The sequence below is a fragment of the Protomyctophum bolini genome (assembly GCF_963924005.1).
Source record: "Protomyctophum bolini genome assembly, chromosome: 8".
Lineage (NCBI taxonomy): Eukaryota > Metazoa > Chordata > Actinopteri > Myctophiformes > Myctophidae > Protomyctophum > Protomyctophum bolini.
The window spans coordinates 19527141-19540718 of record NC_137869.1 but is presented as its reverse complement, the minus strand read 5'-3'; the positions used below and the strand labels follow the sequence as shown (position 1 = coordinate 19540718).

At 41.8% G+C, this 13578-nt stretch overlaps 1 protein-coding gene across 5 annotated transcripts in view; it reads left to right on the top strand.

Moving 5' to 3' along the window:
- The first annotated feature begins 620 nt into the window (after positions 1 to 620).
- Positions 621 to 13578, top strand: part of osbpl1a (oxysterol binding protein-like 1A) — a 32227-nt gene continuing 19269 nt past the window's right edge. For 2 of the 5 annotated variants that reach the window (XM_080770242.1, XM_080770238.1), the window contains exons 1-13: positions 621 to 898; positions 3413 to 3542; positions 5863 to 5948; positions 6068 to 6142; positions 6322 to 6433; positions 6817 to 6902; positions 7027 to 7171; positions 7722 to 7789; positions 8699 to 8743; positions 8856 to 8929; positions 9674 to 9737; positions 11368 to 11469; positions 12099 to 12221. In XM_080770242.1, coding sequence (XP_080626368.1) covers positions 3419 to 3542; positions 5863 to 5948; positions 6068 to 6142; positions 6322 to 6433; positions 6817 to 6902; positions 7027 to 7171; positions 7722 to 7789; positions 8699 to 8743; positions 8856 to 8929; positions 9674 to 9737; positions 11368 to 11469; positions 12099 to 12221 — 1104 coding nt within the window. In that variant the 5' untranslated portion in view covers positions 621 to 898; positions 3413 to 3418. Of the gene's footprint in view, positions 899 to 3412; positions 3543 to 5862; positions 5949 to 6067; positions 6143 to 6321; positions 6434 to 6816; positions 6903 to 7026; positions 7172 to 7721; positions 7790 to 8698; positions 8744 to 8855; positions 8930 to 9673; positions 9738 to 11367; positions 11470 to 12051; positions 12222 to 13578 lie in introns of those variants that run through there. The other 3 variants (XM_080770239.1, XM_080770240.1, XM_080770241.1) reach the window with 3 other exon arrangements.

Here is a 13578-nt window from a genome sequence, read left to right as displayed (position 1 = left end):
TCCGTCAGCAGATATTAACACTTCCGGTAGTCGATCTCTTACAAATAAGAGTACCCTCTAACCGAATCAATTGAAGAACTATTAATTTGCACATACGGTAATTAAAACTTTAAGCAGTTTAAACGATGCTATATATAAACCCTATGGATAAAATATAGATAAAACCCAGGGCCATACTTACCACTTGCAGCCGGGCAATGCACCATGTACCGACGGCGACATTCAACAGCAACATATGAATATGAAATATGAATATTATGTTATTATAATAAGCGCAACATATTTCACTGTTTTGTGATTTTTATTCATTGTAGATAGATGAATTACAGCGTCTGTGAAATATAAATCTATCTACGGTATTCTATTTTGAACAGTTTAAACACATTCCTAGCAACCAGAAATGTCTGCTTGCTGCTATGTGCTTGTGCTGCTATGCTTCACTATACATTATACTTATGTATTTATGTATTTAAAATTGTATGTATGGATTGTATTGATACATGTTCGCTGTAGCTATGGAGGTGGGGTTGGACTTTTATTTTGAAAAACAGAGGTGCGCATCCTTGGTTCCGCAGATCAGCTGATAACGGTGTAAACAGACTAGACTCCAGCTAGACACCAGCAGGGTGTGTGTGATGTGGTGGAGTGTGTGACACGCTTCTTCTTGTTCTTTTCACTAAAAAAATGTCAAATGCTGCTCGTCAGGATTACGTGCTGCTTTATAAAAGCACAGAGTAACATGTATGCTGATGCTTCTGTTCAATAGAATGAAAATAGCCAGAGAGGCTTAAAACTAATCACATGCTGAACTCCACAGATACGGAATATGTGAGATCACATTCAACGCTTCTTAAGTGGATTTTCTTTTTTTTTCTTTGACAATCCTAGAATTTAATCGGTAAGTGTATAATGGGAAGTTTTCCCTGCTTGTTGTCAATCACTAATTTATGTAAAAGTTACTTTTTTGTTTGACCGTCACGCCGAGCTAACCCTATAGCTGTAGCCCCTCTCGGGACCCTGGCATCAATTGTGAGTTGTGACTGATTTGTGATTTGACATCCAAATCAGTTCACACTAAGTAAATCTGAATGTGTCAAGAACAGTACGGACAGTTGCGTTTCACTATTGAAATCTCCACAAATCAAAGTCCTTCCATTCCATGCCAGCTTGTTTTCTTACAAGGTCTTTCTTTTAGATAGCAGATTCTAAATTCTCGAACCTGAAGTCAGTGGGGTTGTAGGATGTCACAAGACCAGCTGCATTCTTCATTGCGACTGCAGTCTTGAGCGCATGAGTTTGGAAATTATACGTGGTTAAATGAGACAGAATACATCTCTATTCTGTTAGTGTTTATTATAACGTCATGGTTTGTCTACTAACAGCAAATGGAGTATTTACAGTTTGCAGAATTTCAAGCACAACTCAATACAAAAACTGTTAACTGTGAGTGGAAGACACCAAAAGCATTACACTTGTTTACAAGCGGGTCCACCGTTTTTAATTCATCATAACATTTAGAGGCGTACAATACACTTGGCCAAAAACAGGAAATCATCATAAAGGAGGTACAAAAGGGGAACAAACATAAACAGTGAGGGGAAAGGGGGTGGTGGATCCAGATTTTACAAGGGCCAGTTTCAAATTGCAACCATCCGTAGGTGCCCTGAGAGTGGTTTTGAAGGAGTTAAGGGATTCACATGTCTTAAGGACAGTTGGTAGGGCGTTCCACATTTTTGTGACATAGGAGCGAAATTAATGTAGTCCCTTGTTTGTGCCGAATCTGGGTTGCACATGGTTTGTTGCACTCTGGTGTTGTGGGTGTGGACTTCGTTGACATTAAGGAGGTATTTACGACAGGTACATGGGTATCTTGGTGGTGTATCGAATCTTGTGGACCAGACCCATTGCAAGATGCTGTACTCTGTCCTAAACCCTAAGCCATTACAGCCTATCAAAGTGGGCAGGGGTGAGGTGGGTTCGGGGGGTGAGGCCCAGTAGTAGCCAATACCCCCCGAACCCACCGAGTACTACATTTCAGTGGACAGTTGAATAATACTGTACACATACAAGACGTTTGAGAATGTCAGACAAACCTGTTTCTAAATGACACCTCGCTTCTCAGTTCTCAATGCATTTGATTTAGCTTTACTGACAAAGCAGATTTTTTTTCTTTCTTGCATAACACTTAAGACTTAAGCTGTATAAAGCAAAAGCATCCCAAGACTTTTCCTATAAGGCAGGTCTGGTGACTTATTTGTGTGTAATGATGTATGCTGGTTTCCTCATTTTTCCCTGTGACACTGCAATTTGGAAATCTCCTCGTCTACTAGCCGCAATTTGAATTATCCTCTTTCAATCTTCAAAGTGTTTGTTTCATAAAAATCCACCGTAGACATGTTATGAGCTACTTTCTGTCAAGAGTGTCAGAGTTTGGAAGCGCTCGTCGAAGTCGCTGAACGGCCCTGCGTGACGGTGTCTTAAATTTGCACATAATGCAGGAGGCAGGAGCACGACCCGTTAATAAAAACTGCTTCCAAATTCTAACACGGCATCCAGAAAGATATACACCCATAGTATTGTTTTTGACTAACAACACATGTCATACTTCTGATGAAAAGCCATATGATCGATATTATTTTTATAGATCAGACATTTTGTGCCCACAAAAACTGCATTTAAAAAAATGTAATCACTAGATGTTCAGAAATCTAAGCCTCTATGGCACTAATCAGAGCAATGGTAATTGAGTTATAGCCATTTTGAAGTGTTGAACACTGCTGTAGTAATTAGTAAAGCCTTGCTGAGCCATGAGGCTCATTATAGGGCAGCAGCCTATGTCCTGTTTCTGTAGCGTGAGGCAGCTTGATGTACAAGTACACCCCCTGGACATGACGCTAGTGAGTCGCAGGGACTCACCCCAATCCAACCCTTGATGCTGAGTGCCAAGCAGGGAGGCATTGGGTCCCAGTCTTTGGTATGACCCGGCCACTGAGCTGCTGTAGTGCCCTAGATCTTTTGGGTGGGATGGGTGGTTGGGGCCTTGGGGGTGACTGTTCCCATACCAGACCACTGAACAGCGTTTGTGCCAAGTTTGGTGCGCATCAGCACAATATTGCACCTATGATGGGAGAATATTCACACCATGAGAATACCGGTAGTCACAACAGGGGCCACGTGTGCCCCCCAGGCGTCCTGTCATGGCAGACTCCTGAACAGTATTTGTGCCAAGTTTGGTGAGGATCGGACACAATGGTGCTCCTCGCAAGTCTGGGTGTTAGTTTTGCATCCACCGTTGACCAATTAGGATTAATAATTGATTAGAAATGCTGTCAAACCTTCAGCATGGGCAAAAAAGTGTTCCTCTACAATGTAAGATGAAAATGTTATTTTTTATATTTTTGTTCTGTTACAGGGGTCCATGGAGGACCCGGACCCTGAGGAGCAGTTTCTGCGTCATGCCAGGAATGGAGACCTGCCCGGCATCCAGAGACTGCTCATGTCCAAGATTAAAGAGGAGGCTCACTTTGACATCAACTGCAAAGGTACATCATCATTGGACAGTAGTATATTATGCTTTTTATGTTTTTCAGTACAAAGATTTTTTACATACAAAAATAATAATGTGACAATAATAACAAACTAATAATAAACTAAATCAACATAGTATAAACATAACAGACAAACTGCCATACATTGTGTGCCTCTTTCATCTTAATCTTATTAAGCCATTCCTTAAAAGTTAAAACAAGGAGAGTGTAGTCCTGGCCAACTAACAAAAAAAAATCACACCCGTGTGAACTGATTGGTGCAATCCCCCCACCCCCCCCCTCTCTCTCTTTCTCTCTCTCTCTCTCTCTCTCTCTCTCTCTCTCTCTCTCTCTCTCTCTCTCTCTCTCTCTCTCTCATTAGTAGGCACAGCAATAGCCCTCTCTGTTTCTGGTGCCCCCTACTGGTATAAATAAGTCACATACTCATGCTCACTTATACAGGTACACAGGTACACAAACAGGTACACGGACATTGCTGGTTGTAGGAGTGGTTGCACCACTCAAAAATATAGAACTATAATGGTATAACAATGACCGGTATAGTGATTCTTGACTTGAAGTCATATCACACAGCCCTAGTGGACAGTGTGGTGACTGTGGCCTACTTAGGGCTGTCCCTCATAGTCCATTATTGATTGATTGAATACTTTAATAATAACAGTTTGCAAAAAAAAAAAAAAACACTGAAGAGTACAGTGTAATGCAAATACAATGCTAAAGGATTGAACCCAAGAAAGCACTATGGTTGGTTTCCATTGGCGTCCTGAGAGTATTCAATTAATAGTCCATGATTGATTGATTGATTGATGTTTTTAATGACACAAAAGCATTGACATTCATTTGTTCTTGACTGTCAGAAAGATGAAACACAAATGCTTATTTCATTAAGTCAAATGTATTTATAAAGCACATTTAAAAACAACCACAGTTGACCAAAGTGCTGTACAATATAATAAAATGGCATAGAAAAGTGTAATAATAGACAGTAAACAACATTAAGGTCACCTTCACACCAGAAAGCGTTACTGCGATTAAAACGAATCCTGCAGAATCCTGCAATTATACAGCGCAGTGTGAAGGCAAACCGCAGCAAATTAAATATGCAAGAATCCCAACTCCGCCAATTCGCATCGAGTCTACCGAAGTTTTAGGTGGGAATGTGACCTAACTAATTAAAGCAATACTTTACAAAAGACCGAATTTAAGGTAAAGACGTGGGACATGGGTCCGATGGAGGGAGAAGAGGTATGTTTTTAGTCTAGATTTAAAAGTGTCAAGGAAAGGGGCAGATCTGATTGGAAGTGGGACTGAGGCTGTTTCAAAAATGTGGACAATTCAAAGAGAAGGCTGGGAGGCTGTTCCATAGTTTCGGACCATAGAGAAGGCTCAGTCACCCTTTAGTTTTTTGGGGTGGATGTTTGGGACCTTGAGTAGCATCTGAGTGGAGGATCTCAGTGGCCTGGGGACTGGGGTTATTGCGGGGAGATTAAATCAGAGATCTATGTAATGTTGGTGTTTTCAGAGGGTATGGCCAATCCAACTTGTCCACATTGCTAACTTTGTCCCTCCACCAGAATTCTCCTGAGGCATGTCTTAGTGAATGTTTGCAGCCTGTGTGTTGTGAGTTTGTTGTTCTCCAAGTCTTAGCCCCATACAACATCACCTGTTTCACACTGGAGTTAAAGATGCACATTTTCTATGTTGGTGCAAGACCATTAAGATTCAGAGACATGCAGGAAAATTAAATCAATAATCAAAGCATTCATACAATTTCAATATACTAGACATGGCCTTGCCTATATAAAAATCAACAACATGGGCACTGTAAATGGAGAAAAAATGGATGGGTCCAATTACTTTTAATTCAGTCAATGGTTAATTTTTTCCCCTTTTGTTGAAAAAAATCACACCCGTGTGAAGTGAGGGGTGCTCTTATCATCATACACTCAAACACTCAAAACTGGCCGTTCATTGTCAATGGCATTCAATGTTTGTGTTAAGACAATGTTTGTGTTTGCACAAACCCTCAAAAATGTTATTATAATTAAGGACATCTCTTGTAAGCTTTTTTGTGGGGGTCAAGTTATTTTCCTCAGAAATCTCTATAGAATTGTATGTCTTTGTATCAGTCTATCAATGGCCAAAAGCCTCATGTGAGTGCCTGACAAAGCTGTTTTCCCACCTACAATCATGCAGATTGTACACTTTGCTCACAACACTGTGCATTGCGACGTGTTGTGAGCTTTTACTATTCACTGCACAACAAACTATAGGGTATAAGTAGGTAAGTGTGTACTGTGTATCATTTGTTCAGGCAAGAGTAAGTCCAACCTGGGATGGACCCCGCTTCACCTTGCCTGTTACTTTGGACACAAAGATGTTGTAGAGGAGTTACTGAAGGTACAGGCACTTTTACATGAATACAATACACATTTGAAGATGTTTGAATAGGTTTTGAAGGAAGTGCATGGGTAATGTGTGTTATCTATGAGTCTCTGTGTGTTCTGTACAAACCACAGGCGGGAGCAGTGGTCAATTTACCCAATAACGTGGGAGATACGCCGCTGCATAAAGCTGCCTTCACAGGGAGAAAGGTAATTTGTTTTATTGTCATGAACTGCTACAGTCTAATTCGAGTTGGACAACTTAAATTTATGCATCTCTTGTGTGATTAATACGGTATGATTTTGTGCATGCACTTATTCATCCCCTCATTTAACCAATCACTCACTCGGATCACGTCAATGGCCCAATCATGTACGCCATTGATCAGGAGGTTGTCATGCTGCTGCTACGATATGATGCATGTGCTACTGTCATCAATGGGACAGCACAGATACCCAAAGATGTCACTCACAATGCGGAGATCAGGAGCATGTTGGAAGGTGAGAGAGACAAAGGTTGCATTCTAATGCCTGAACTATACTTATTTGCACACTGATCAACGTATCGAGCATCGGAAAGGATTTTCTGATTTACAAGTTGACAACGTATCTCGATGCAATGCCTTGTGAGCGGCTATTTTAGTGTGTGACACTGCAGAACAAACAATGAAATTAATGGGGCATAAGGTGTTATTGTGAAAGCGAAATTGTAGAGCGGTGTACACTGTACAAGTGTACATTCAAACTCCATAACTAAATCCGTTTCTAATGCTTAATCGGTGTGACATCGGATAATGTATTATTCCTCACGAATCACTATGTAAGCATTTTAATTACCGGTAGATGCTTTTAATTAATAACACGCTTCATCTTGCTCATGACAGCGGCCGAGAGAACAGAGGAAAGGAAACTGGAGGAGCAACTCCTGGAAGCAGCCAGGGAGGGTGACCTCTCTACTCTAACACAGCTGGTTAGTGTCACATCCACACGTGTGTGTGTGTGTGTGTGTGTGTGTGTGGGTGTGTGTGTGTGTGTGTGTGTGTGTGTGTCTGTGTGTGGTGTTATTTACTTAATTTCTTGTCTATCATTTCTAGCTCAGCAGGAAGAAACCACCAGACATCAACTGCACTGATCTGTTGGGGAACACCCCGCTCCACTGTGCTGCCTACCGCAGCCAGTATCAGTGTGCCCTGAAGCTGCTCAAGTGTGGAGCTAACCCCAATATCAAGAACAAGAATGGTACAGTTGATGAATCACACCATTAATATTCATCCGCCAGGGCCACTCTAGTGGCACTGTGAAAATACATGTTGTTGAAAGGATTTGTCACTGGTTCCTCTGGACTTATTTATACCTTATTGCTTGACAGAAATAACAGGTTCTCTTGGTGATAAGCGGCAACCAGGCTTTCAGTTTGCATTTGAATATTTGGGACTGACAACAGTGGCTTATGCTAGCGTGGTCGCAGCTAAAAATGTGTCGCATCAGTGACTCCATACTCACCCCTCTGGAGTGAATATGGAAATATAATGGCCCTCTCCATCGTCAAAGTTGCCCACCCCTGCTCTAGAGAGACTTTAGCGTGAGGTAAGAACGGAAGATTATGCCTCCCGGTTTTGGGGGGGAACGGAAGGCAGGGCTTTTCAGAGTAAATCTGCCATATCTGCTGGCACACGCCTTTATTTTGAAGAATTTCCAGGGAAAAGTAGTGTTAAAAAACAGCAGAGACTTGACAGGCAATGGAGGCTGCAACTTGTACTAAAATCTGATATTTGTGTCTATCTCCCAGGTCAGACGGTATTTGATCTGGCCAATGACACAGTGATGACGCAAGTCTTGGAAGGCAACATCCATCGAGTGAGTACCCTGTCAGTGGTCTTCCCCCATCCAATCAGAGTATACAACACTTTATTAAGCGTCTACCTTTGACAGTCCTACCACAAGTCCTTGACAGTCAACTATCGTGGACTGAGCATGTAAATACAATAGTCAGCAAAATGGGCAGAGGTATTGCAGTCACAAGAAAGTGTCAATCTTATGTTCATTCTGACATCATGGGTCAAGTTTTTATAAATCATTAGTTTTGTGTCACTTGGATTATTGTTCAACTGTATGGTCATCTACGTCTAAAATGAATCTAGTTAAATTACAGGTTGCACAAAATGGGGCAGCCAGACTTGTTCTGGGCTGAAGAACTTGTATTGTAAATATGCACTCCAGCCTCTCACTATTGAGCAAAGAATTTCCTCAAGTTTGGCCACATTTTTCTTTTGTGTCATTAAGTCAAACATGCCTTTGTTTTTGTTTGAAGAACAATACAAGGCATGCTGTTAATGGGCATATCGCTGTAATAAATCAGCCTTTAAGAAAAAGGTAAAGAGTTATTTACTTGAATGACCAGTTGAAAAAACAACTTTAGGTTAAGTTATTCTATATAGTGTTTGTTTTAATCTGTTTTATACGTAATTGAGAATTTATGTATGTTATTTAATTGTGTTTTATACTGATATTGATGTTGTGTGTGGACCCCAGGAAGACTAGCTGACTGCCATGGCATCAGCTAATGGGGATCCTTTCAAATAAATAAACAAATAAATCTTTCTAGAGGTAACACATTTTGGTCATTTTGACATTTTGTTGTGTGACAAGTCGTTTGTCTCCTACAGAAGACCTCACTAGGACAATTACACCAATTTACGTGGATAAATAGATGATGTGCATCATCATCAACACGAAAAGGATTTTGTATGTTTCTTACTTCTGCAGGGTATGACACGTCATGTCAAGACCTTCGAAGGGCTGCTGTGGAAGGTGCAGTACAACACTGGCGTATTGAATTGTTCATATTTACTGATTGACAAAGGACAGAAACCTCATGCTGGACCCATAATGAATGCAGATCTAATGTAGTTTCATCCCACAGAGTTCCAGGTTTTTCAGCTGGCGGTCGTACTGGGTGGTCCTCCAGGACGGGGTCTTGTCCTGGTACTCTAAACAGTATGTACCCTCTAGTCCTGGTACTCTAAACAGTATGTACCCTCTAGTCCTGGTACTCTAAACCGTATGTACCCTCTAGTCCTGGTACTCTAAACAGTATGTACCCTCTAGTCCTGGTACTCTAAACAGTATGTACCCTCTAGTCCTGGTACTCTAAACAGTATGTACCCTCTAGTCCTGGTACTCTAAACAGTATGTACCGGTACCCTCTAGTCCGCGACCCACAAACAATTTTTATGGGGCGCGACTCGAGTAAAAATCCTATTTTCTTTTCATTTCAAAAGATTTCTTTTATACATAATAATATAATAAAAATAATTGTATATGTTAAAACAAAGAAACAAAAACAAACAAATCTAATAATTAGTGAAAATTGCCGATCTACGTTCCACTTGTGCGCTTGTAGATCGGCTATTTTCACTACTTTGACAAACATCTAATCTCTCTTTTGGGTCTCGACCTGAGAAGTTTGGGAACCACTGTTCTAGTCTCCTGATTGGGAACCACCTTTATCACAAATACAGAATCTGTAACTATATGTCAAATGTGGGAGAAATGATCTCTCTCTCGTCATTCTGCCGTACTTCTCAACAGATGAATGCTACATTTCTTGTAGCGTAGGTAGGCTAACTTAGTACCTCCACTTATTGTTTTCACATACATTTTATACTAAATGTGACTGTCTAACTAAAGATCTTCCCTTTCTCTCTCTGTCTGCTTCTGTCACACTGTGTCTTATTGAAGGTTAGATGCAGCAGACATTACCAGAAGGCAAGGTTGTAAGTCTCTAACACAGGCCAACTGTCTGGTGAGTCAAGTTATCAAGTTGGTAGTCCCTTGTGACACTTAACCACTTTCCCTTACTTGAGCATGTCGCTGTTGTCGACAAATGTCTTAAACGATTGGGAATTAATTATTGCATGAAACCGGATATGCTCATGTATAATTACTAGAATTTTATGCCCGCTTCGCGGGCACTTCATCCCAGAGTTACTTCGCCACGCACTATGGGAAGAAGGAAATTGCGGGAGTTGACTCCACATGTAGTAACGGATGGGTTATTAGTTATTATTATAGCACAATGACAATGATAACGTGCTGTTGTAGATTGTGAGAAAGGGATTTGAAAGCCAAGCGTTGTCAGTTTACTCACAGCACAGCACCGTCGCACGTGCGCGTGTGGCGAAAGACAGTTGGTTAATTAAATTGAAAATTATAACGTGCTGTCTCGCCGCCGTATAGCCTGCATGCCTATTCCTGTGTGTGTGTGTGTGTGTGTATGGCGTTATGCATTTCACTTGAATAATGTTGTGTGCGCACGTGCGTGTGCGCACGTGCGCGTGCGGAGAAACAGTTATTTAATGAAACTGAAAATTATAACGTGCTGTCTCGCCGCCGTATAGCCTGCATGCCTATTCCTGTGTGTGTGTGTGTGTGTGTGTGTGTGTGTGTGTGCAAGGCAGGCGTGTGCGTGTGTGTGCAGGCGTGTGTAGTCGGCAGTTGGCTGGCAGGCGAAAATAGCAAAAGCTATACGTGTAATTTAAATATTTAGGCAAAATCCAAGTAGTGACAATGAACAATGTTGATTTAACTAAGGGATTCGCTGAGTCATTTATTTTGTAAATACAGAGATTTAGAAGGAATAAGCAAAATAGTGAGCCTATAATTCATCCCCTTCCTTCTTTCCGTTGTCCTGCGAGAGCCGATTCTCTTCTCCTGCAGCCGAGAGAACAGAGAAGACAGAGCAGTGTTGCCAGGTTTGCGAGTTGTAGTGTATGTAAGTAGCGTGGTTAAAGGCCTTGTTTCTGGGCCTGTTGGGGCAACAGGCCGAGGGGCAGTGTTGCCAGGTTTGCGAATTGTAAGCGAGTTGTAGTGTATGTAAGTAGCGTGGTTAAAGGCCTTGTTTCTGGGCCTGTTGGGGCAACAGCATAGGCAGCAATGCTTAGTGTTCCGTGTAGGGAAGCCTCGGGGGTGTGGGTGATTGGGGCGAGAATGTTTGTATTAAACAAATGCATTGCCGGCGTGAGTGTGGGAGGGAGGCATTATTTTGGCAGTGCAAAGACTATTGTTTGACGGCTGGTGGTCTGCTTTGGCGTCGGGCGCCTTATGAGGAGATAGCTTTTGAACACTGCGAAGGGTAAGTGTGTGACGTCACTGCCCGTGTGAGTGTGTGTGGGTGTAGTGTGTAAGATGGTGTTGTGGGTGTTGCAATAGCGACGTAGCTGTTGTGGCTTTGGGTTTCTTCTGGGTACAACGTATTGCGTACAGCTTTTTGGGTACCACTTCTTGCGTACAGCTTTTTGGGTACCACTTCTCCAATGTATAATAGATTGTACAAGTCATGTAAATTTTGAGTAATATTGGTTATTACAATACCTGTCATTGCAGATTTGCATCATTCAAGATAATTATACTTTATCTTCAATTCCATGTTTCAGATCAAAGCAAAAGATCCTTGCTTTTTTACCATCAAGTGCTTTGATGACAGCTTACATCAATTCAAAGTTTCACCTAAAAATGACCCAGAGGCTACAAGAAAAGTAAGATGTTTTTTTCTCTCATGGATCAATGGGTGTTCACAACATGTGGAGTTTTGTTTGTTGACTTGACACTAGGCCTGTTGAAAAATATATTTTTGCCAGATGCTTTAAAAGCACCTGGCCTACATTCACTACTACCTCTAGTAGAGACTGTAGTGGACACTTTTTCATGATTGGCTGCTTTGTCTCTAGGCTGCCTCTAAGCCAATGGGAGACTTACCCATAAAACCCATAGTCTGAACGGCGCGGGCATAAAACCCATACTCTGAACGCCACAACGTGAGCTGATGCAGACAGAGGCTGCGGCACACAAACTGATTAAACTGTACAGTAGATGTTCATAAACCAGAGCTTTCTGCAACTGACAGTTATAACTCGTCATTCTTGTTTTTCCTGTTATTTGCTCTTATTAAGGCGTTTTGAGCTGTAGGGCTCTAAACGTTACATAATACATTTTGCAAACGGGAGAACTGTATTGGTGTGCAGGTTTTATTATTTTTCACTACATGTTGCGCTTTTGATCCAGCACCCAGCCTAGTAGGTCCAGGATGTGTGTGTCTCTTTTATCTTGTCTTTCTTCAGCCCTACAGTAGTTGACACGTTAATGGAAACAGCTCAATGTCTCCTAGGCGTGGTTGGAGGCTCTGGAGGAGCACTCTGCTTACAGCACACACTACTGCTCCCAGGAACAGGGCAGCGAGGAGGACGAGGACGAAGTGATGTCACTGAGCGGCCTCACAGACTCACTGCAGGTGGCCTTAAGCTAGAACAGCGGTCCCCAAATATTTTTGGCCGTGCACCCCCTGTTACCTCCTGACCTAGCTGACCCCCCCCCTCGTTTAATTTGGCCGAAAATGAGAGACTGCTGTATACTCCCGCAGCTGCTCTATCTTCTTACAAAAGTGTTTGTTTTGCACCACCATTACCCTTTTCATGTCAAGCACCCCTTAGAGAGCGTTTGCGCACCACAAGAAGTGCATGCACCACAGTTTGGGAACCACTGAGCTAGAACACTTAATTTTTGTTTATCGCAGCAATTCCCAACCTGTGGGCCATGAGGGTATTGCAAGTGAGCCCCCAAATAATTGGTGAAACACTACGATTTTAATGATAATATAAAAACTAAATCTTATATATTAAAACTGGTTAAGGGAGGACTGGTCGGCAGGCGGGGTCCAAGGGAGACCACGTAGTTATGTCACTATGGCTCGGCCATAACCATATAAGAAGTTCCCAATGCAGCTAGGCCCAAATATGGAGTGTGTTGTCTAACTTTCAATGGGTCTTCATGCCGCAAGAAAATCAGTCTGCTCCAAATTGTGATACCAATAAATAATACTATATCCATTCTATACCCCAGAATACCGTATATGATAAAGGGGGAGGGGTTAGGGGAGGGATGATATTGTGATGTCACCATATCACTGTTTTTTTCATTGGCACGTTTGACTGTCAAGGTTTCAGCCTCCAGGAAGAAACCCTAAATACAAAGGGAAGACATCATTGCATATAACAACCACACTAAGGGGTATAATTAAGTACTGTCACCTCTTAAACACATGAAAAACTGGAGAAATCACTGTACCCCATCTTTAAAGTATATACTAGTATGTTGGTTCCATTGGTCTAAGCCTGAACACAACTGAACTCATTAAAATAAACATGCTCTAAAAATGCAGACGGCCCACCCATCTGACCACTGTGTGGTCAGTATGGATACTTTATCCCATAGATTTTCAAGTGGGCCCTGATCCGGAAAGGTTGACATTGGCAACACCCGAGTTATTGCGTTCATCTCTGTGATGTCTTTGCCGAAGCGTATATCTAATGTGCGGCTGAGCATAGACATGGTAACGCCCCGCCTGCCAACACGGCCCGTCTTGACTGGATAGTCTGATCTCTGCTGCGAGGTGGTGGAAAATATGGAAAAAAGTATATGGTATCAGTATGATACAAGAGAACTGCCTGTAACTTGTACGTTTTATTTTTGTAGAAGAGGCAAACTAATATTGTTTATGCCGTTTGTTTTGATTGAATGATTGATTGAACATTTACGCCATAATGTGATTTGATTTGGGTGTGTTCTAAATAAAGGGCTTGTGTTGATTA